The 23,777-nt window shown below is 39.8% G+C and overlaps 1 protein-coding gene across 2 annotated transcripts; it reads right to left on the bottom strand.

Moving 5' to 3' along the window:
* Positions 1–10,281: 10,281 nt before the first annotated feature.
* Positions 10,282–23,177, bottom strand: mag (myelin associated glycoprotein). 2 transcript variants are annotated; one of them, XM_078252325.1, is made up of 11 exons: positions 23,009–23,177; positions 19,280–19,387; positions 18,535–18,610; positions 16,990–17,358; positions 16,147–16,443; positions 15,542–15,799; positions 14,722–14,982; positions 13,916–14,224; positions 12,207–12,306; positions 11,488–11,584; positions 10,282–10,864 (listed from the first exon to the last, which is right to left on the bottom strand). In XM_078252325.1, exons 3-11 carry the CDS (start codon positions 18,578–18,580, stop codon positions 10,706–10,708), a joined length of 1,896 nt encoding a protein of 631 aa, XP_078108451.1. In that variant the 5' UTR covers positions 18,581–18,610; positions 19,280–19,387; positions 23,009–23,177; the 3' UTR covers positions 10,282–10,705. The 2 variants fall into 2 exon arrangements, with proteins under 2 accessions (XP_078108451.1, XP_078108452.1); XM_078252326.1 differs by lacking the exon at positions 11,488–11,584 and having other exon boundaries at positions 10,713–10,864.
* Positions 23,178–23,777: the final 600 nt, after the last annotated feature.

The following is a 23,777-nucleotide window of genomic DNA, read 5'->3' as shown; positions in this document are numbered from 1 at the left end:
CTACTAAAAAGAAGGGTAACTCTTTGGTCCCAATCATTTACTATATGCCTGGATATTGACTAGGGCTGTGCCGAATAGAGCAAAGCTTCATTCATAATGTTGACAACCAAATTCTAAATCAACTTTCGATTGCTGCACACTTTTTTTCTGCTCTCGATTCATCATGTTCAAACATTAGGCTACACTAAGATTATTATTATTATTAAGAGTATTTGTAGGATTAGAATTTAGTGGTGGATGCATGGGATTGTTTCCAACTCGTGTGACCCAGACAGTGGCAGCGTGGTGTGTTTTCTCCACTGTGCGAGGCTAAGGCCCCATAGGTAGCTCTGTGTAGTTTGTTACATTAGTATTTTTTTTCTTTAGTAGAAGAAGAGTTATTTCTCATGTGAAAGAAAACCCAGAGTGAATCTTGTGTTTTCGATGTTGTTACAGACCTTTATCACAACATCAACTAAGCCCTAAATTCATTTTTTTCAGTATCGCTAAACTATCACTTCCCCATAGCTGAAGAATAAAATCTGTTTTATGTCTGTGGTACAATCCGAAAGAGACTCGCACCAATAACACGAAAGCTGATTGGCTGCAATATAAGTTACATGTTGGTCTAATTTGTAGTCGTAAATTATATTTGGACTCGCGATCGAAAGAACTACAACACCACGGAATTTAAAAAAAACGGAGCATTAAAGGTAGCATTGCATGGACGTAGTAAATTAAGACCTGTTTCAAATTATTTAAGACCTAGAACACAATACTTTAGCGAATTTAAGACTTTTTAAGGCCTAAACATTTTTATTTTAAAATGTTAGACTTTTTAAGACCCCGCGGAAACCCTGTATTATTATATAGTCAGTAGTCTATATCGACGACGTTTCGTTTCTGGGATAATCCGCCGGATGTCCCTCATTTTCGGTCGGATGTCCCTTACCTTCCGCTTCCTTTGTGTTGGCATTCTAAACTCCGGTGGATTTATGAGGACTATGTAACTGCTCCTCAGATCTCTGCCGGGTAAATCCAGACAGCTAGCTAGACTATCTGACCAATCTGAGTTTCCTGTTGCACGACTAAAACAACTTTTGAACATACACATGTTCCACCAAAACAAGTTCCTTCCCGAGGCTATTTCGCAGAGGCACCGTCATCGGGTTCGGCCCCTTAGCCCCACCCAAGACGATTGTGATTGGTTTAAAGAAATGCCAATAAACCAGAGCACGTTTTTCAATGTGGTGTGGACTAGCCAGACCTTCCTCCGGATCACTGTGAAGGAAGGTTCGGCAATGCGAGACTAGACTGTCAGTAGTGTGTCTGTGTTTTTGTTCCAGGTCTCTGCACAGATCTGACACCAGCCCGCCTGCTCTCATCCCCGGCTCTCTGAAGCTCTGTGCCGGTTGCATGGCAAAGTCAGAGGTATCGGCTGCCAAGGGCGGACTGGCCATTTGGCATACCAGGCCCTTTGCCGACATGCTTTTTGGGCCGACACTGTCCGGCCCATTAACCAGCCCATAAAAGTGGTAGGCCTAGATCGGCGACCCATTGTTTTTTTTCAATTGACACTGGGCTGGCCCAAATCACCTTAGTCAAAAATATCACATAGGCTAGGTTTTTCCATGCACCCCCTACTTTCACAATGAAATGGACTAGTCCATAACGGTGCGCGGCGCGAAAGATAAACACACAATGTGACAGGATCTGGGAAGTACACAAACAGAGACGAAGCAAGACCAGTCTAAACGCGAAAATGAAACAAAGTTACCCAAGCGACTCAAATAAAAGAGAAAAGAAAAAAGACGCAGATAAGTATTTGGATACGCTGCCAAAGATGATAAACTTTTTTACGGCTACTGTTGGGGATACAGACAGGAACAACAACGTCCAAAGCGTTGAACATACCTCTACAGCAGCAGCAGCTAGCTGTGAAGTGGCGCTAGGTGAGGATAACGTTAACCAAGACAATGAAGAGCACATCATATCTTTAAACAGCACCCTCTTTGGGATTTCTGCCTACATGCAGTTTCAGTGTGCATCTGCCAGGCTAGAATAGTGATAGAGATCATGGAGAAGAAACCCAAAGGAGGTGCAGAGAAGCTGCGTGAGAAAAAGAAACAGGCCCTTCAGGCAGATGCTGCCAAATGTGTCAAATTGACAGACATGTTTTCAGCAGTAGCAGGACCTTCTTCAGCTCCCGTGGCTGATGATAGTGGTGGTGTCGGTGTCGGCGGCAGTGGCAGTGGCATGCACAGTGAGGAGGAGACTCAGGAGGAGAGGGACAGCGATGAGGGAGTGAGGGTAGAACCTGCAGTAAGCAGAACTCCCCTTAAAACACTTTGCCCCTTGATAAAACTGAGCCAAAAACAAGTGGTGGACAAACAGTTGATGATAACACTATAACAATAAAAGAAATAGGCATGCTATACTGTATGATTGCATTAGTTTGGTGCGCGGATATCTGAGTCTTGACTGATGATGTCCTCACCGGTTTATTATCATTAGGCTATATTAGCTTTCATTCAACAAAGTAGCCTACATCTTAATAATAATAACACCACATTAAGGTTCATCAAACCTTAAGCTTGTGCATTTGTGTCCTTAAAGTAGCCTAGATAAACGTTGCACATCATGCGAACTTTCTTAACGAGAATTGTAGCTTTTCTTTCTGCATTGGGAGAAAAAAACTCATGATAGACCTCTTCAAATTAAAGCACAGGGCCTCTTCAGTCGTGAAATGATTTAAAAAAAGAAAAGAAAAAAGAAATATATATATATATATATATATATATATATATATATATATATATACTGCGTGTGGCGGTCTGTCCCGTTGTTGTCGCCGGCGTGTGGCGTTTCATTTCCCCCAGAGCAGCCCAGAGCAGCCCAGTGTCATGGCAGTTCGTGAAATGGTCACGTTCGAAAATTGTGACCTGTACACGAAATAAACGAGAAAATCGTGACCTGTACACAAATCAATAAATCAAAGTAATGTGACCATTTCACAAACTGGCGTAAGACCGGGTTGTCTATACAGCGTGTAGGATTTATGTGGAAAAGAATATGGAGAAGTCAGACATGCTTAATAGGGAAAAATGTGACTGTCAAACCATATAGGCTATCAGACTTGTCAACATGACATTTAAAATCATCATATATTAAATACATGACTTACACACCTAATCTTTGGCATAATAAAAATAGCCAAAGTTATTTGAGCAAGAATGGGAGTAAAATCAGCACCTCAAGTAGCCTAACGTTACTGTATACTTCACAATTTTAAGGTACCTGTCCTTGTGTTTTTTTATATGCCTTCTTTATTACATTTTAGAGGTAAATATTGTACTTTTCACTTGTTATAGGCCTATAGATTACAATATATTTAAATAAATAAAATAGTTTACAGATTAGCTCATGACGTTTTACACACTTCCAAAGTACATCATTCCGAATGTTGTTGATAAAGTGGATTGTGGATAAATGTTACTTCATATGAATTCACTTGCCACAGACCAAAGTATTTCCAATCCATCAAAACGTTGCTGAAATATTTGAAATATCTCCCTTGACTGTATGCCTCCATGTCCCCCCGATTGCCTACAAGCTTCTCCTGACTATACAGTAATTTCTCTACTGTGCGACAGAAAGTTGCGTGGTGATGACACAATCATTAGCCCATTTGTATAAAAACGACTGCTACGGGGCCATAACGTGAGATACAAGGTAATGGAGGCTTTTATACATTGTCGTGTTTCTTTAGAAATAAACAATGGACAAATAGAGTCTTTAAACGCTTCAGATGTAAAGTTATTTGCTGTGAAAGTGACGCCAAAATGAATGGGAGTCAATGGAATGCTAGCGGAAGGTGATGGCATGTTAGCCTCAGAATCTCCTCATAGGAGGTACGCTCTCCGGATTACCCCCTTGGAAACACCTTCACCATTTTTGACAACACGCAGCATTATTATTATTTTATTTTTTAGAAAGAAACCGTTTGTACTATTTATCCCAGCTTTTTACAGTAAAATCCATGGTGGAAAAACTGAATAATGTAATTTTGAAGCACCTCAGAAGGGATATGCATGATGTATGACAATTATTGATAGGCTAACTATTTTGTTAATGATTAACTTTATTTTGTCATCATAACAAGATTAAACATGCATATCTGTGTCAGCATTGCTGCCTCTCACAGAGAAAAGTAAGTGTTGTCCGGATGAGAACAAACATCCAGATTTGATGTCATTAACTCCACAGGACAAACTTTACACTAAAAGTGCAGTAAAAATGCAGTATTGCAAAATTCAGTTGATGAAACTGAACAAAGGGAACTCCACAGTTGGCATCACATAACTTTATGCAGGATGTTGCACATTCCACTTTTCCATAGTTGCATAGTTAAATTTGGTTACCTCATTACCCAGCAGGCTACTTTTACTGTGAAACAGTTTGTTCAAATCTGTTCTGGGAAGATGCTTCATACATAAACATAGTTATAACCGTTTAACACAATCTCTGCAATATTCTATGAGGGCCGCTGTCATGGAAGTGTCTCTGCTTAGTGTATGACATTATTTCTTCTGTCCTGAAACTGACACTGACATGAATCATGTGACATGTACATAATATCGCATTCCATCATGTATCATATTTTATTGGGAATAAAAGAAAACTATTTTTGTATGTTTGCTTTTCTGTTGTAGTTGTTATTATGTTAACATTTGTGTCTCTGAGTGACAGCAGTCAGATTCTCAGTCCTGAAAGCAGTGATGCTTCCTGTGATGTGAGAGTCCTTCTCTCCTGCTCTTCTCCACGTCCAGCTGATTTCAGGATCAGATCCAGAGCACAGGACAGATTTAAATACAGGATCTTGCATATTCACATTTTCTGTCATCACAATAATAAACATGGTTTAATCGTCCTCAAGGTTGTGAGTCCCTTGGCAGTTGTATTTATAAAGCACTTTGTAATATATGTTCCATATAGCTGCTAAATACTAATTGTAGCAGCTCTACATGCAAATCTCCCCTAACCCAATCCTAATTAAATGCACACTTTAATTAACAAGCAAAGAATTCATAAAGGGATTTAAAGGAAAAATTACTTTGACTACAGTTTTAATTTAAAATGTAAAAACATATTTAAAAAATAAGGTATATGTGTTTTGCTTCTCTCTTCTCTCCACAGTGGTCTCTGCTGAGGAGTGGCTCTGCTCTGAACTGACTCTTCCTCTTTCTTTTGTTTTTCCCCTCCCTTTGCGCAATATATATATATATATATATATAGAGAGAGAGAGAGAGAGAGAGAGAGAGAGAGAGAGAGAGAGAGAGAGACTTCACGACTGTGAAGGGGTGAGACACTTTGAGAAAGGGGAAGTACCGTTTATGTGCTTAAGAAAAGCTTGTCATCTTAACAAAACAAACATACTTATCTACCAACTATCCTTCTATATTGTAATGCATTATACATTACTGTATGTGCATAGTAGGATGTGCATGAATGGTCTGTATAACTGTTAATATCTGCAGTGCCAGTTAAATAATGATGGTCAATTGGCAAAGATAGTCATTAGTTGATTCATTAGTTAGCTCCCATCACTGTTTAAAGGCATTACATTCCTGCAGATAAAAAGTATGTGTTGTTAAATCCTAGTTCTTAATTCAAACTGCATGATTCTTTTTTAATACTGCCACTAGAGGGCCCCAAAGTCTAACAATGTTCCAACTGTATAGTGTACAGAGTTTTAATTATTTCATTATTCTAAACATAGTCTGGATCGACAGCAATTAATTTACCAGATGATCGCCGGAACATCCGACACCGCTGGATCTTCCACTGGATGTCCCTGGAAACAAACTTGGTGCTGGCAAGCTATTCGCTGAAAATGGCAAGTTTTGAAGAAAATGTGCATTGTGCAACAAGGCAGCCCTGCTTGGTTCTTTTGGGGAATGGTTGTAAAGTTTTACAAAAAAAATATGTTTACAGCATTTACTATCTAACAGTGACCTTACAGCGCTGTGGAGATAGGTCAGGCAAGCGAGACTATACTAAACATGTGGCTCTAGTGAGGCTGAGAACCACCTAGAAGCCTTCCCAATGCCTCCATAGGCCCAAGGACTTTGAAATGTCCATTATAAACTAAAGGTGCAGAGCTGTGGAAGTTATTCAGGATCAATTTAGAAGGTTTAGAAAAAAGAAAAAAAGAGGAAAATTCTACAGGAAATGTTCTGTATTATAACAGTTGTATAACGTACTTACATATCACTGTTACATCAACTGTTTCCATCAGGGTGTTGTTCAGATGTTTACAGTCCAGAATCGTCTGTTGTCATGTTAGAGATGACCAAAGTGTCCATTCTACATTCTTGCTGCAGGAAGGTGCCAGGGTCGTTCTGCAGATTCATTTTGGTTCCATTTTATATGTTTTTGTCGGAGGATTTCGTCCACATGATGAGCGAGTCTCACTCTCCTTCACACTTGTGTTCCCAATAATTTTAACTTCCTTCACATCTATGAGACAAAACGATTTACTGTACTATACATAATATTGTAACACAAGTTGCTATATGAACAGCTCAACAACAGCATGGATCCATTAAATAATTATTATTCCACTCAAAAATACATTTATAAGATACGAGTTGTTTTACCCCTCTCTGCCTTATTTATTTTTCTCTCCACAGTGGTATCTGCTGAGGGACTCTGCTCTTAAGTGACTCTTTCTCTTTTCCTCCCCCTTCTCTGCTTTTAATCAAGAAAGCAGCCTCACCTTATCTAAGAGATGTATTCAACCATTTTTGTGATTTAGCTTTGTTCACTTAACCAAAGAAGTACAACTAAAAAGTAAAAAGGGCACGGCACACAGGTTCATTATGTTGCTTTTCAAAAGAAAGAAAAGAGACAGCATGAGAAACAGACAGTTCAGTTGTTTTCTATCAATAATCAACTGTTTCCAGTTTGTATTGTTTTTATTTTATTTATGTTTGCGTGGAACTGAAGACAGATGAATTTGCTTGAGGCATGAAAGACTTGTTTAAAATAAAAGAGCAAGCAAACTACATCATTGCAGAAATCCTACTGTCATTAAGTAACAGTGCAAAACCCTGATCTTGATTATTGTGTCAATCATACAGTATGTGTAGAAGAAAAAAAATCTCCATAATGATAATTATGATCACAACAAAGTATAGGACAAATTTGCTTTACAACACACTGTGACAAAAGATTAGGTAAGACATATTTGATATTTCTACTTTTTCAAAAAAATTTAATAAAAAATAAATAAAAACTGTGAGGCATTCAAAGACAGGAAGTGGTTATTGACTTTGTGCATACAGGCAATTTAAGAATGCTGGCCAGCATATCCATCATTAAGTCAACAGAACAATGTCTTAATAAAAGGCAAATCTGAGTCAGAATAGCTGGATGACAAAAGCTTTGTTTACATGCACAGAGAACTGCATTTTTAACCTGTTTTGGCTTGGAGTGTGTTTTTCTGCTCAAAACCCCCTATACCTAGCTTATTGTATTACATACCACTACATTTTGTAGTGGAATGTAATAGATTTGCTCAGGTTTAAAAATAATCTCCAGTATTTAATTCTGACTTCTTCAGTCAAATGGCTCATTTGTGTGCACTAATACATGTTCAATTTTAATACTTCATACATGACTTGAGGCTGGATAAGACAAAGGAATGCTTCCCAAAGATATTGTGTCAATAAAGAGGTAAAATGAAAACCTGCAGCAACTCGTATGTTACAACAGTAACTGTAATGTGACTATTAAAGTAGTGACGGTGATGCCTTCACTCAGCTGCAGGTGAACAATTGTAACAATGCATGGCTTTGTAATACATTACCACCAACACTGGTGAGCAAGATCTCACTTCTTTCATGTGTAGTTTACACACTGCACAGCATAATGGGTATGAAAAATGACCCTATACATCTTTTCCTCATTGTATTTCTTTGCCCTGCTTCATAGAGAACCCGAGGCTTCATAAACATGGTTTATTCAAACTGGGCTTTTGGCAGAGAGAGATTTATTATTTTTTATTTATTAGGTTCATTTGAGCAGCTTAAACTGAAGTACTCCTCATAGTGTAATTTTGTTTTCATATTGCCATCGCTGCCCATGAACAGTCTACCCACATATGGAGTTGCCACAGTGAGAGCCCTTTGCTGTGTTTTGTACTCCTGCTACACACTGCTGCCTCGATGAACTTAATCCATCATTTTAAATGAGACTGCCAAAGTGCAGTGTTGTTTTATAACATACATTTATAAAGCCTTAGTCAGAGTATGTGTATCAAAAGTAATTTAAGTCTTCAAGAAGAGATCATTGCACATCTCTAGCTAGCTTTTAGTGTCCACTTGAGCACTCTATCAAAATCAATACATACAGAGTAAAAATGTCTGTTTAGGAGGAGAAAATCAGTGGACAAGTTGCATAATTTATGTTTAAAATCAAACTGCAGCCGCTACCTTCAGTATTTTAAAAATCGTTTCTTGCAGAGAAAAGGTAATTGTTTTGCATGATTCATTTAGACGCCAAAAGTGTTAAAACAATCCAACATACAATACATAGTAAATATCTATTTGCATTTTCCCTACATTGACTGAAAGTGAGTAGACCCATTTAAAATATCAATCAAACGATTAAATGTTGTCTTATTTAAAATGGCAGACCATGTTAGTAAGTAAAGGCTGCAGTGTGTCAATGAGTTGTGAGAGAAACAGAGACGTGGGACATGCAAGATGTGATTCAAAGTGGAAGAAGCAGAGGAAGCACAGTGATGGCTTCATTGGTGGGTTGAGACTATTCACATAAATGAAAGGGATACTCCACTGACTTACTGATGTAAAGGTCAGGTATTTGTCATGGGCAGTACAGCTCAGAATGTGAAAACAGTTGCATAATGTCCTCCTATAATGCAACTCTGCTTTGTAAAGTCTGAGAAAATACAGACTTACAAAAAAGGCGCATGGGGTTTAGAAAGACATGGGCCAATACCAGGCATGGAGGGCCTAAAAAAAAGATACTATTGGTTGCTCTGTGGGTAAAGTGGAATACAGTGGGTTGGGAGAAGTCTGGATATCTCGGCCCCTGTATCTTTGCTTTTGCTGTAATTCCCTTTCAAGGGTTAATAGAAAAGTACACAGGTGGTATTGTACTTTAAATCAGCCTCAATTATAGTCAATAAGAAGGTCACTGCCTGCATGTAAACACAGCCTCGGATTTGACTTTGACTATAGTGCACAGTAGGTTGATGTTGGTACTATTCACCAAGCTCATATTAAGACAATGTTCAGTCAAATGTATTTGAATGATGTGTGACAAAATAGAATGTATGTACTTCTCACACTGGCTTGTATCCATAATTTAAGCGCCTGTTGGCAAAACAGTCATGTTGGGTATTTACTGTACATACTGACATCCATTCCCTATCAATATACGTCTTATTAATATATATATATATTATTGACACCATCATTATCAAGTTAGACAATTAGTGTGCTTTGATATTACATCACAGGTTCATCAAATGTCTTTGAATAGCACAACCAGCTGGCTAGTCAGCATCACTTTTTGTCATTCAAACATCTGATGCAACCATGTGAGAAAAAAGCATCAACTTGGTGAAGTGATGCTTGGACTTCCCAAAGACCCCAGTGATCAATGATCTTTCAGCACAATTCGAACACACACACGCATACAAACACGCACATTGTCTAAATGAGATAACACTTCTGCCACTCACGCTCAAATAAGTTGTGCTGTACTTTTCAGATCAATCAGAGAGCTAGAACCCATGCTTTAAGGAGAAGAAGTAGAAGATGAGACAGACATTTTGGCCACAGTGAAGGAAATTCACCCAAAATCTCTACAAATTCTACAGTTAACTGGAAAATACTGGAAAGAAGTTGTGGCATTTTTCAGAACTGGACAGTGTACCACTTGAATTTACAAAACCTCTTCAATTATTATCAAAAGTGATAATGACATTTCTTCATTTTTTTGAGAGGCTACCGAGTCACAGCACACATTAAATACAATTACGTGTAAATAAGATGCTAAGATGCGTTTCCATCTCTAGCCTCAGTCACTCATCTTTTCGGGATGTAATTAACTAAAGGAAGGAGAGAAGAGAGGTTTGCTCTCTGCTGATAGACACACATAAATATAAGGGAACAAAAAGTGCAGTTACTCCTTGCCCTGATGCTTCGACTGGCAGTAGACACAGTGACAGTTACAAGACACAGATGTAGAGCAAATAGTGAGACGGATGCGAGCACTCAGATGTCTGTCTTTTGACAATAACATTGACAATCACAATGGAGAACATGGAGAAAGCAACAAAAAACATGGTCGCTGTTTAACACTGCATGTTTTAGAGCCCATGTACTACAACTGAGGCTAACATACTTCCTTTTACATTGTCCAGTTGGTCATGCTCCGACCCAAAAAAGTACCAGTTTTCCCAAATGATGGCATGTGAATGGGCGTCCAATAGAGAAGGGGCAGCTTGAGGCTGGGAGGGAGTAGTGGCATCAACATTATATGTGACAAATCTGAAGAAATGAGAAAAAAAGAGTCATATGCAGGATGGAATCCAGTAGAGGAAGGAGGGTTATTACACAGTTTATGAGACAGGACATGTGTTGGGGCTGCCACTGTGTCTCGCATTGCCGAGGGATCAGGGAAGGATCGCGATTCATTTGGCTTTGATTTCCGTGTAGTTGCTGCCATCATCCCCCCTCCCTGAGGCCCCCTCCCTGGACCTGGCCCCGATAAACTCCAGAGCAGCGTAATTCAGCTCTTGCTTCTCCAGTCCTGCCATAGAGCCCACAGGTTGATAATCCCCGTCTTCTCCCTGCAGACAGAAGGACCGATCAGCGGCACAAATGACTGGCAAGGTGCCGGTGGCACCTCAGATGACAGAAGAATGCGACAGACAACATAAAGAAAAAGTGTTAGTGGTTACTGGTCGACAACTGACAGGGAGACTGAGATGTTTCCTGTTAGTTTGGCAATTTGTGTTAGCAATGAGGCAGCCATGCAGAAGGCAGTTTCGGAAACAAACGGCAGTGTACAGAACACAGAAGCTGAAATGCAAGGAGATGCATCTGTCACTGAGGCTTGTGGTTTTTAATGGGGATTTGTTTAGGAACCTTACCGTAGTCTCCTCTAGAATGGAGTTAAACTTTGAGCCCAACAGCTCTGTCTTAAGCTGTGCGAGAGTTAGGGGAGAGAAAAACAGACAGAAAAACGCAGAGAAGCGATGAAAGCAAGAGAAAACAGTGTCTGGAAAGGTCATGGTTGGAGCCACTGGACTGCTAGTGGGAGAGACTCCTATTCCCTCATTGTCAGAGGTCAAAATGGGGTCTCATAATTTACAACTTGTTGCATTACACAAAACTGTAACCCCAAACAATCTGAGAATGGTCACCCAACCCATCCATCATAATCATAATCATTGACATCAGTATGTCTCACCACTTTCTTCCTCAGATTTTGTTTGTCCTTCTTGACTGCGCTGTAGTACAAAGCTGGGTTCTCCAGGACCACGTCCTGCCTAGGGTTGCCATTCTCTCTGGGGGACGGAGTCACATAATCAGACTCGGTCTCGACTGCCACTAACGCAGGGCGACACGCCAAGCCTGGGCATCCATTTTAAAACAACAAGCTCTGTAAGGTTAAGCTGGAGGCCAACTGTGGGTGTGAGGTGATGTGGTTATTTTATGGGTTTAGTCGCTGAGCTCACACCCACTTCAGGGGTGATTTGTCAGAGAAAGCGTGCAAATTGGTGGGGTCCAAATATGCCTTGAGGCTAAAATAAAGCACCTTTGTTAAGAGGACTACCTGGGTTTTTAATTTAGCATAGCAGGTCAAGGATACAGAAGCAGTGTCAGAGCAGGGACTCGAAATATAAGGTTAGTCCAGCTTGCTGACCCACTCCCCAAGGCATCCAATGTGGATCTCCAGGGATTTCAACGGGGGACTTGTCGTGGCAAAGAAACTGCTAAATTGCTCTGGATAAATGATTATCACGTCCACATCAATCCCACATTCACTCATATACAATGTGCATCAATGTGTTTTAGAATGGATGACTAGGCTCAAGTGTTTCCTTGGATTTTAGAAAATGCTTAGTGAGGAAAACGACTACTTCTGCCTCGCATCGGCCTCTCCATTAGTTTGCCATTTATACTCACTTCTTGTTGTTATGACCAACGTATCTCACTGCTGCAATGATGAAGGCTATGACCGCCACTCCTCCAATGGTGCCAACTATTACTGCCATCATGTACTTTTCTGAAAACAAAGGTGATCAAAATCTTTTTTTAAAACTGGGTATACGAGTCAATTATTGATCAACATAATGAACTACACATAGAAAAACTGTGCACCTAGCCGACAAGAAGGCACACTTAAGGAAAAGAAGAGCATAGGGAAGAGGAAGACACCATTTTAAAACTCCAATATGTAGCCTACCAAACATTAAGGGATTGACTTAATCACAACAGGATTGCATCTATTTAGGGAGAGAAGCTCTTTGTTTTTCCAATGAGAAGACAATAGGTAAGAAAAGAAGAAAATAATTCTAATTCTAATGTTAGTTTCTAAAAACACAAACATCCATTTATAATGTCCATCATGTACTTTTATGACGAGATAATTTAAAGGATAATTTAAAGGATAATTAAAGGATAAGGCTGAAATAATCCTTATTTTCTTCCTGTCATGATCCCATGAATCCCATAACCAAATGTGTTATGCAGGTTTCAGACCAATCCCACAGGACCAACCGTTGCATGAGGTAATGTTAAAAGTGAAAAGTAGCACATTCCTATGATGTTTTTGACATTTTTGATGTTGCATTTTTTACTTGAGTTACTTTTAGTCTTAATTTAGTTACTTTGGTAGCAAAACCAGGCAAAAAAATCAGCATTTTGCTCACTGCTATAGCTTGCCGAGAGAGACACTCTGTCCATTGGAAACAGTGACCTTTTTCTGCATAATGTCAACTAGTGCATTTTGGTGTGAAAGCCCTTTTCGTCTGTTTCTAAATACTCCTACACCCAAGTACATCCATCCCTACTTAAGAGACATTTTTAAATACAAACTTCAAATATGTAGTTTAATTTCTTAATACAGAAATAGAAAACTAGTAGAAACTAATAGAAAATATGAATGATTTACACTATAGTCCATTTGGATAATATACCAATGTGATAAAATAAGTGAATGCTCTGTAATTGATGACTGGAGGACATGCTCTACCTTTACCTGCCTTTGGTAATGTAAATGAAAGTACATTCCACATATTTATATATAGAAATATGTACATACTGTATGCATTGAGAACTTTATAAATCTTAATACAGTATTCCCCTTAAACAGCTGGACACTGGAGTTTTTCGTAAACTTTACTTAAACAGAAGGAAATAGTACATTTGTTGGGGACTATTTTCTGCTGTGGATCAATACACAATTAATTTAACTTATGGCAGCAGGACAGTGTATATGGGATTGGCTCAAAACAAACTAGAGTGCCCATAATTATATTCATGGTAATAAAGGAAATATGTTACCCAGTGCAACGTAGTCTCTTTGGTGTTTTTTTTTAATAGTTTTTGGGCAACAATGGAGCTCTATGGCACAGAAAACTACGTTTTACAGACAAAACTTGTTAATAGGATCAATTTACAGTTGGTTTTGGTCTTTTCATAGGGCTCTGTTGACATAAAGAAAAACATAGAATATCACCAGACTTACTGCATAACACATAGGAATGCTATTAGATAGATGGTGAGGAGGAGGCAGAGGCAGACGGAGGACATTCTGATATGGTTTTATCAAACATTACAACAAAAATCACAAGTAAGTCATCTGTTTTGGTGTACAGTTAGTCTCAACTCACTCTCCTGCTGTAGCTCCAGGTGTATGCTCTCTCTCCCATACATGTTGTAGATGCTGCAGTGGACGTTGACGGCAGGGCCGCCGTTGTCGACCCGTTCGCCTTTCTCCCGCAACTTGATCATACCCGTGGAAGTGTGTCCGTCTGTGTGCGTGTAGAAGTTGTACCGGCCGTCTGTTTCGTTGATGGTGATGTTCAGGTCAGGCAGGTAGAACTCAATGGTGGGTTCTGGGTTTCCTGTGGCGATACAGACACACTGGACACCCTCCCTCACCACTGTGCACTTTGACTCCTCCAGAAGGACAGGGGCATCTATTGAAGAAGGAGGCAACAGAGTAAAAGAGCTACAATAACAGCATTGAATATGAATATGAAAAATAGTTATCTCACAAAACATGCTTAAACAACCACTTTGTATATATTTGTCTCCGTTTCGGTATTTATTGTTTATTATTATTCATGTTTAATATGTTTGTTTGTTTGTTTGTTTGTTTGTTTGTTTGTATGTATGCACCCAATCACCAAGGCAAATTCCATGTAGTTCCACTACTGTGGCAATAAACTGCTTTCTGATTCTGATATTTTGGTCTGGGCCAAAATGTTTATTTTCTTAATGGAAGTAGGAATATGTAAATAAAAAAAGTTTTTTTACTTCAAAAAAGTTTAAACAAGATCTTTAGAAATGCTCATTACAGATGATCCAAGTATTGCTATGATCCTTTTGATCTGCAGATCAAATCATTCATCATATCATTCTATGTCCTAGCTACTTTTTACACTACTGCCATGAAGGACAGTGAAGCACTCACACTCAACAGTGATGTTGAAGGAGCTACTGGCTCTTCCGTGCTCGTTCTCGGCCAGGCAGCGGTACTGCCCATCTCCCTGCGGTGTGATCTCTACGATCTCCAACACTGACAGCTCGTCGGCGGTGATGGTGCCCACCAGCTCCCCGTCTTTCAGCCAGGTGAGGGTTGGGGCCGGGCTGCCCTGGGTGCTACAGTGCAGGGCCAGTGAGGATCCCTCTAGTACCATCATAGAGTCGTTCACAAGGGGCTCGCGGGGAGGGTCTGCAAAACATTTAGATTTTGGAAAATACTTTGTTATCAAGTACACTGTAAGAAAATCCAAAATGTAACATTCTTTAATATCAATTGATTGAAGTCCTTTTAAGTTGATATGGCAAACTTGTGAGTAAAAACTTGTTTATTTACTGTACACATGCAGCAGTTACAGAGAAACATTATCATTCCTTTTGGAGTTCTGTTTCTACCAATGTTTTTGAAGCTTTATCCATTGAAGAGGCTTTTGTGTTTAAACCCATTGTAACTGAATCCAGGCCGAGAAAAGTTTCCGTACTTCACCCAGACACAATCTGCAAACTTTTAAGAGCCACATTATAAGCCTACAGAGGATGAGTATTTGATACTCAAAACATGTTCAGTAGACTATTCCTTAATTGTGTTGATGGGAGAATTCAAGCTAATTGTACAATCCAAACTCATTGTAAATAATCCCCTAAACTTTTAAATGCAGTGTAACTTGCAGAGTCCTGATTCCCTGCTACATACAAATTGAATGTACAATATGTTGGAATCAGGACACACAACAACTTTCTCAGAGACTTACACTTGACAGCCAGGTACAGTGAAGTGTTCATGGTGCCGTAGCCATTGTCCCCAACGCAGGTGTAGATTCCCTCCTGTGCAGGCGTCACATCGTCCAGGGAGAGGGAGACATTGGACGCCGTGTCCCATAGCAGCTCCTGGTCTCCGAACATCCAGGAAATCCTGGGAGGAGGGTTACTGTCCACCTCGCAGTGCAGCATCACAGAGCTGCCCTCCATCACCTCAGAGGAAACGTTCACCCAAACAGAACGTGGAGCATCTGGGACGGAAGGTAACACAAAGAATTTAATGTCCCAGGACATTGTGTCTGAACAACACTCATTTTAAATAATTAAACCGAATTTGCAACATATAACTCAATGTAGGACAGTGATGTATGCGTGCATGACAAAAACACTAAACAGGATATGTTTGAGTTTTTGGAAACTTATTAACCTTTTCCTGGAAGACACTCAAGAATGAAATTAGCTTGATAGGAATCATAATTGCTGTTGGGACTCTAGTATGGCATGTCACACACAACAGTCCCTTTAAGACTATAGACAGAGGTGGAAAAGCATCGTTATTACTCAATGGCCCTATAGTGCGAGGTGCCTTTTAACTTACACTTGACGTCCAGAGAGATGAGCCTCTCATAGACCAGTGTGGTGTTGGGGTAGTAGACCCTGCAACCCAGGAGCTGCCCGTTGTGCATGGGTCTGGGTGTGAAGGTGAGGGTGCTGGAGAGTACCGCCGTGTTGCTCTCCTCCAGGTAGTCAGTGCTGAACTCTGGGTCAGGCAGGTAGTCGGTGTACATCCACTGGATCTCTGGAGTCATGTCGGGGCAGTTGTCTGGAGCGTAGCATGTGAGCTCCAAACTCTCATCGCTGACAATCTCCTCTGGGACATCGATGTTGGGTTGATCTGGTGGACAGGAATACAAAGACTTTACTGGATGTCTTAATAATAATAAGAGGAACTTCATTAGTAAAGCAGTATTTTATCTCCATGCAGAGATCATAAGCCCTGTTTTCACCTGGTTTTAACATCTGTTCTGAGTGACCTGATCACAGATGGACAGCTCTACAGTTCAGGTGAGAATGCACCCAGGACAGGAGGCATTTTAGTATGAATTAAGATCTAATCACTTAGACCACATTCGGAGGTCGTCTGGGACGCACAAGTCCACATTCTTTTAAAAGTGTGTACGGGAATGTTAAGTTAAAACTAGAGCAAAATATACTGTACCAATCATGAAAATATAACAGTACCGTACAAAATCTAAAACAATAATACAAAATAAGTAGAATAAAAGAATGGAAATGACAAATAAAGATTAAATGGAAAGGTCTTTTGAAAGAATAGTTTCAGCCTTTGTGTTGAAATGATTAAAAGACAAAACTTTACTATTACGGATTTCATATTTCTGGTTTATTGGTTACAGATCTGATAGTCTGATCAGTGACTTACCCAGAACTTTGAGCTCAGAGAAGTCTGGGTACGTATACATGTTGGCTCCACCAAGGTCAGCACGAAAGTAGTATCTCCCTGAGTGCTCTGTGCCAATGTTGTTGATGAGCAGAGTGCAGTTCCTCTGGTGCAGGTCACCCAGGAGCTTGGTGCGGCCCTTGTAGCTCTCGTGCACAACGTCTGTGCGTGATTTGAAGACAACGGGAGGGAAGAGTTGAGGGTACGGCTGGCCGAAGTACCAGATACCGTGAGTGCCACGGTACGGCCTGATACCAGACGGATACATGAAGGTGCACGGAATGACCACACAGGAGTTGGTCATGGCCGAGATGTCCCGAGGTACCCAAACGTTCCACTGGCAGCTGGCATCTGAGAGAAGATCAGAAATAGACAGTGGTGGAATGTAACTAAGTACATTTACTCAAGTACTGTATGCAAGTACAAATGCAAGTGCAAAGTACTTGTACTTTACTTGATTCTTTTCGTTTCATGCCACGTTCTACTTCTACTCCAGTACATTTCAGAGAGAAATATTGTACTTTCTACTCCACTACATTAATCTGACATTTTACTAGTTACTTTACAAATTAAGATTTTTGCACAGAAAACACATGTAGTTTATAAAATACGATATTTTATTATAGATTATTTAAAATACCCAACAATATAGTCCTTATGTTTTTGTTTTTTTCGGCCAGTATATTTCCTTGGATTAGGATGGCACCAAGATCTTGGTTGCAGCTGTCGCCGTGGTCCTGCTGCACTCCCTGCTACACCCTGCTATGCTCTGCGGTGCCCTGCAGTGTCCTGCTACGTCCTGCTATGCTCTGCTGTACCACGCTACATCCTGTAACGCCCTGCAGTGCCCTGCTATGACATGAACTACTACGACTACCATTTGTAGTCACTGTTCCATTATCTTTATTGTGAATATTATTGCCACTGTTCAGCACATCCCCAACCGGTATCGTCAGACACCGCCTACTAAGAGCCTGGGTCTGCCGAGGTTTCTTCCTAAAAGGGAGTTTTTCCTCGCCACTGTCGCACTAAATGCTTGCTCTTGGGGGAATTACTAGAATTGTTGGGGCTTTGTAAACTATAGAGTGTGGTCTAGACCTACTCTAGATAAGATAAGTCTAGATAACTCCTGTTATGATTTGATACTATAAATACAATTTAATTGAAATTGAATATAGGCCTACAAGTACAACACTTAGTTGACTGACAGAACTGTTTGGATCGTTTCCAGTTTCTAAAATGTGAGGATTTTTCTGCAGAGTACTTTTACTTTTATTATTGTAAGTACATTTTTTTGATGATACTTACATACTTCTACTTAAGTAACATTTTCAATGCAGGACTTTTACTTGTAACAGAGTATTTTTACAGTGTGGTATTAGTACTTTTACTGACGTAAAGGATCTGAACAGTTCTTCCACCACTGGAGACAGAGTGTAAAATCACTGCATGCATAGTGACTAGTGTGAGGCACAATAGAAGAATATGTCTACCATCAAACAAGGAAGAGGAACAGGAATGTATTACCATTAATGATCAACAGCAGTGGTAAGAGCAGCTCCAAACACCACATGGTCTCTGCTCAACGTTGGACCATAGACGTCTGGAACAAATAAGATCCTGTCAGTCACAACACATTCTTCATCAAGAGAGAAAAAAACATGAAATGTCTTGTTTACAGCTCTGGTGCTGCTGTGTGACTCAGACACTACATCTACCTCCAAGAATCACATAAATACTCACAATGTTTCTGAGATTTAACAGTTTGGTTTCTGGGTTTTGAGTATAGCATCAGGTACCAAAAATGCCATCAAAAAGTAGTAGAACGTGTTTGATAAACAGCTTTTGAAAACCACAAAGAAAAACAAAGTAGTTTTGATCTTTAGGACTATGCATTTTAAAATTGTTTAAAAGTCCCAAAGGTTGTACAATTTGCTCAGCCCACAGAGGAAAATCTTTTCACTGAATCACTTATCACCAAAATTGGAGTTAGGCGATGTTCGCATCACAATATGTTCCTCTGCAAAATTAAACATTTGGAAACATTTGCCAACAAGCAATTCCACTTTCATATTTTTTTGTACTCATCACAGATGGCCCTGTATCAGTTTTCGTCTAAACACAAAAGCTTATTTCATGCCCCAGATGAAACAAAATATTGATGATAAAACACAGCAGCCAAGAGTCAAAGACATACATTATTTATCTACAAAAGCACCATGAAGTACATTTTTGTTAGCAAACTGTGCTTTGACTTGAACTGTGGTTCTACCTTGAAATGCTGATGGTTAGAAACAAACAGAAGCTCTGCAGGACAGCGTGTCAGCAGCTCCACTAGAGGGTGCTCACTCACATCCAGACAGCTTGACAGCCTTCTTCTCTGTAAAAGAAACAAAAAAAATAGTGACATCAGCATCATCAGGGCATGACATCACTCACAGCCCCCTTGCTCTCACAGAGCCGTAGTAAGTGACACAATTAAATACACAAACTCAGCTTCAGCCAACACCTGCTTCTCCCCTCCCCCACCCCTCTCCCTCAGTGGAGTCACTCATTACGGCCGCCATACGTAAGCCCATCCAATGAATGATACTCACTGTTGACCGTGCTCTTACACAACACCAAACCCCAGTCACCACACATCATGTCATCAGCATCTGATACTATCTGCGCTATAGTTAAAATAAATCAGGACGTAAGGGGAGACCAATAACGGAATTCAGTAATTATATAACAAATGCCACTGCATTTATTAAAGAAATAGCACCAGTTAAGGCACTTAAAACATTTATTATCACAGCCAAATTAAATTATTTTCTTTTTTTAAAATCCCACTACAGATTGTTGCTCACTTGATATCTTTATGTTTTTGTGTCTGGTTGTTTTTTGTTGCTTTTCTCTTCTCTTGTCTCTCTGTTCATAGTCTGGAATATCAACTCGGTTCTGGATCCACAAAGAGGCATGTATAGACATTGTATGTTGTTGTTACTTTTTATATACATCTAAATACTGTATGTACACCTATTTTCACCTAGCCTACTTGTATGCACATAATAGTCCTATGTTTATGTTTTACCATTATTTGTTCAGCTCTGTTGTCCTTGTTTTTAGCTCTATTCCTATTGCTGTCTTAATTGTTCTTGGTCATGTGTGTAGGTACATTGGGAGCAACTTAAAACCAGAGTCATATTCCTTGTATGTGGACACATACCAATAAAGCTGATTCTGTTCTGTTGTCAATCAAGCTATTATATATCAACCTCACTTTCAACTGCCATTTATCGATAATCATATCACTTATTGATTCAACACTACTTTACTGTATGTAAAAAGGTTTGTAATTTTATGTTGAGGCACTATGATATCTCTGTCTGTGTCACATGCACATGTAATAGGTGTGAGGGTGAGTGAAGCGTCATGTGAGAGACGGAAGTCTTTGGGTCTTTGAATTACCAAAATAATTTAAACTCCCAAAACCTAACCTGTGCATGTAAACTAAGAAAATCATGTCCCTTAAATTGAATGAAAGTACACATCATTACAATAACTTTAAAGAACCTCCATAGTTAGCTTCAACAGGTAGTACAATTAATCAACTTTTACTTCATAAATGCTATATATATAAATATAGCATGCCGGCTCTATGCAGTGAGTTTAATAGCTACAGTATACATGGTCATCAGCCAGAGAAAACATATAGCAGTGCTTATTGAATCAAAATAAAATGGAAAACAATTGTAACGCCATCGTTGAATACCCAAAGGTAGAAAAGGTAGCACACAGACAGATATTTAGGACAAAGTGGACTAATCCGTTTTTAGCCTATGGCCTTCATCAGAGCATGCTCTTTGTGACCATGTCCACCTTGTCCTGAAGATCTGTGTGTGTGTGTGTGTGTGTGTGTGTGTGTGTGTGTGTGTGTGTGTGTGTGTGTGTGTGTGTGTGTGTGTTACCTTTTTACCTTTGAGTATTCAACGAACTGAACTTTGGTTTAGCATCACAAACAAATACTGGGAAGGCACATCCTCTCAAAGTAAAATAGTTCTTTTAAGGAAATTCCAGCCAATGATGATAATAATAACAACACAGGAATAATCTGTACCTCTGCAGTTAAATCAAACTGATGTGCTGACTAATAAATGATAATAACACTAAATACTTCATCACTCTCTCCAATAATGTTTCCTTATTCCTTTTAATTACTAACTTAGCATTGACTGCTCACAATGTAATATTTAAGGTTGTTAATTTATACACTTTAATGTGTTCAACAGATTTCACACAATGATTTTTGCTGTAATGTGTACTAAACATCTGCAATCTGATGCAGGTAACAATGATCCATATCAGACAATATTATTTACACTCAATGAGTGCAATGTTGCTTTACCTATTATTTTTGAGTGTTTAGTTTATAGTTACATTTTCAACATGCTAACTGCCGTTAACGTTGTTTTAAAGACATTTGCAACTGTTTAAATGCTATGTAAATAAAATATGTACTATTATCAAGACCACTGTTACTTTTGCGGAATGATTAATACATGCAGAAGTAGAAGCAGAGGATTGAGCCTCATGCTGCAGCAGCCGGTGTGTGCAGATGGCAGGCTCAAGAGTGGATTGTGTATCAGAGCTTCGTGATTAACACATCCCAACATCCCACGGAGAATCCATGACCAATACTAGCCTTGTTTGTGAAGAAGAAGCAAAAAGGCTGTTGTACTGGAAATTGCAAGAGGCCATGGATTTGTCATGCTGTTCATTATTCACAAATGCATAGATATTTGAACACTTACATGAAGTTTACCTGGCAAATAGCTGCCTTCTACTTTCTAATTTGCCACTCTTCTTTCAATCCAGGAACCCATGAGCTATCGGTCTGACGTCAATTTAGTAATCCCTCTTTTGCTCTCCGCATGGACTGTTGACCTGCGTGCAACTAAAGCCAAAAGTGATTGGTCAACACTACTCGGACGACAAACAGAAACCAGAACGCTTCCGATACCAAAATATTGTCCTGTTTCCTACATATTCTGCATTCATATGAGGATATCTGTTTATAGAGATTATTCTTCTTTGAACTTGCAATAACAGTTTATTTGGCCACTTGGGGGCAGCAGAAACAAGTCGTTAACACAACATTGACACATCATCACATTTTAAGGTGATATGGGGAATTTGGGATTATTTAAACATCCAGCAGTTAAGGATCAGCCTTGTCATTCATTCGTTGTCGTATTTCTGGCCACCTGGCACATGTAAATCCAGTACTCACTCTCTTTGAAATCTGCTTTTGGTCTCCACCAACTCCTGAGAGAAATATCTGTCTCTTTAGCTGCTAAATGCTCCACTATGTTTACCAGCTAATCTCTAACAGTTTACTGTTTGGTGCTGCTACAGTGGTTTTTTTAGAGCTTTTTTTTGCTGTCTGCTGTGGCCAAAAACAATGAGAGTGGTGAGAGTGAACCAAAACTCACTATAAAGCTCTGTAAAGCCAAGGAAAGATGCAAATTCAGGTGATAATTCTCTGTAGGTTCATTGCTATGAGCAACCCCTTTTCACATTTGATACATTGTTGCAAATCGATTACAGACGCTTTAAAAAATGAACATGTCACATTGAAAGGGGTCACATTTCGAGACATCTTGGCAAATAAATGACAACTGTTGGCTGTGACAATCCTAACTTTTCTCCAATGTTGCGTCAAGCTCCACCATCTGTGCTGCAACAAAAGGCCAAGAGCTGGTCGAGTGTGTCCAGGCAGAGAGGCCATGCATCAGCAACTGCAGGAGAGAATGGAGCCGAGCAGCCAGGCAGGGCCACTGACACCACCACCAACATCAACAACAATGGCCTCATTGATGGGGCAGACAAACGGCTGGCACAGAGCACACAGCATACGTGTGCACACTTTTTTACACACACACACACACACACACACACACACACACACACACACACACACACAAACAAACAAACAACACATAAACAAAACACTTGCCTCATACCAGCCTCAGCACCAGGCTCCTGCTCCCTCTCAGTCCGGACTTCTACTTCTTCTTCTTCTTCTTCTTCCCGTTGTGATTGTTCTCCCTGAGTTGGTCGCCTTGCTCCAAATCCTAGATGTCTGATTCTGTGGGACAGGATAGAAAAGGGAGATAAAGAGAGATGTTAGAAGGAGACAAGGGGAAGGGGAAGAGAGGGAGTCTGTGTGAGCTCTGGTTTACATGTGTCGTGGGCAGCTCTGAATATGCCTTCAGGCATTTCTGGAGCCGTTCTTTGGCCCACTCAGCATTCCTTTCCTCAGTTCCACCATTTCCCTGATCTGCCCCGTGTGTCTTGATGCCTTCAACTCTGGGGCATGATCATACATCCCTCTGAGATCAAAGCAAAGTATGTTGACATCAGTTGAACTGTTTCGTGCTAAGGGGGCCAAAGACACAAGGGCAAACGCTGCGCGGTGAAAGAACTATGACTCAATATCACAAAGGCTGCGTTAGAGCAATATACGAAGAGTAGGAGGAACATGCAAGATGAATATGTAAATTACAGATTTACATTAGTTTAATAAATAATTTGATTTTAGAATGGTTCTTAGAATTAAACTCAGTGTTTGAATCTGAGGCCATGTCTGGATGAATTTGAATTTCAGAAATGAAAAAAGGCTTCAGGGCATGATCGTTGATCTTTCCAGCTGCATAACAGATCAAATATTTTCCCTGCTGAGGAATGTCTGTAGGCGTGGACTACAAGCATGGATCCACTCAGAG

Source organism: Sander vitreus, chromosome 6 (genome assembly GCF_031162955.1).
Source record: "Sander vitreus isolate 19-12246 chromosome 6, sanVit1, whole genome shotgun sequence".
NCBI classification, from domain to species: domain Eukaryota; kingdom Metazoa; phylum Chordata; class Actinopteri; order Perciformes; family Percidae; genus Sander; species Sander vitreus.
This window is presented reverse-complemented; position numbering and strand designations above follow the sequence as displayed.

Coding starts and splice junctions, on each gene's coding strand:
- mag (XM_078252325.1), bottom strand. CDS start 18,580: ATGTGGTGTTTGGAGCTGCTCTTACCACTGCTGTTGATCATTAATG. Junction 14,225..14,721: donor CTTCAACATCACTGTTGAGT/GTGAGTGCTTCA, acceptor CTTCTTCAATAG/ATGCCCCTGTCCTTCTGGAG. Junction 12,307..13,915: donor CCTGGAGCTACAGCAGGAGA/GTGAGTTGAGAC, acceptor CTTTGTTTTCAG/AAAAGTACATGATGGCAGTA.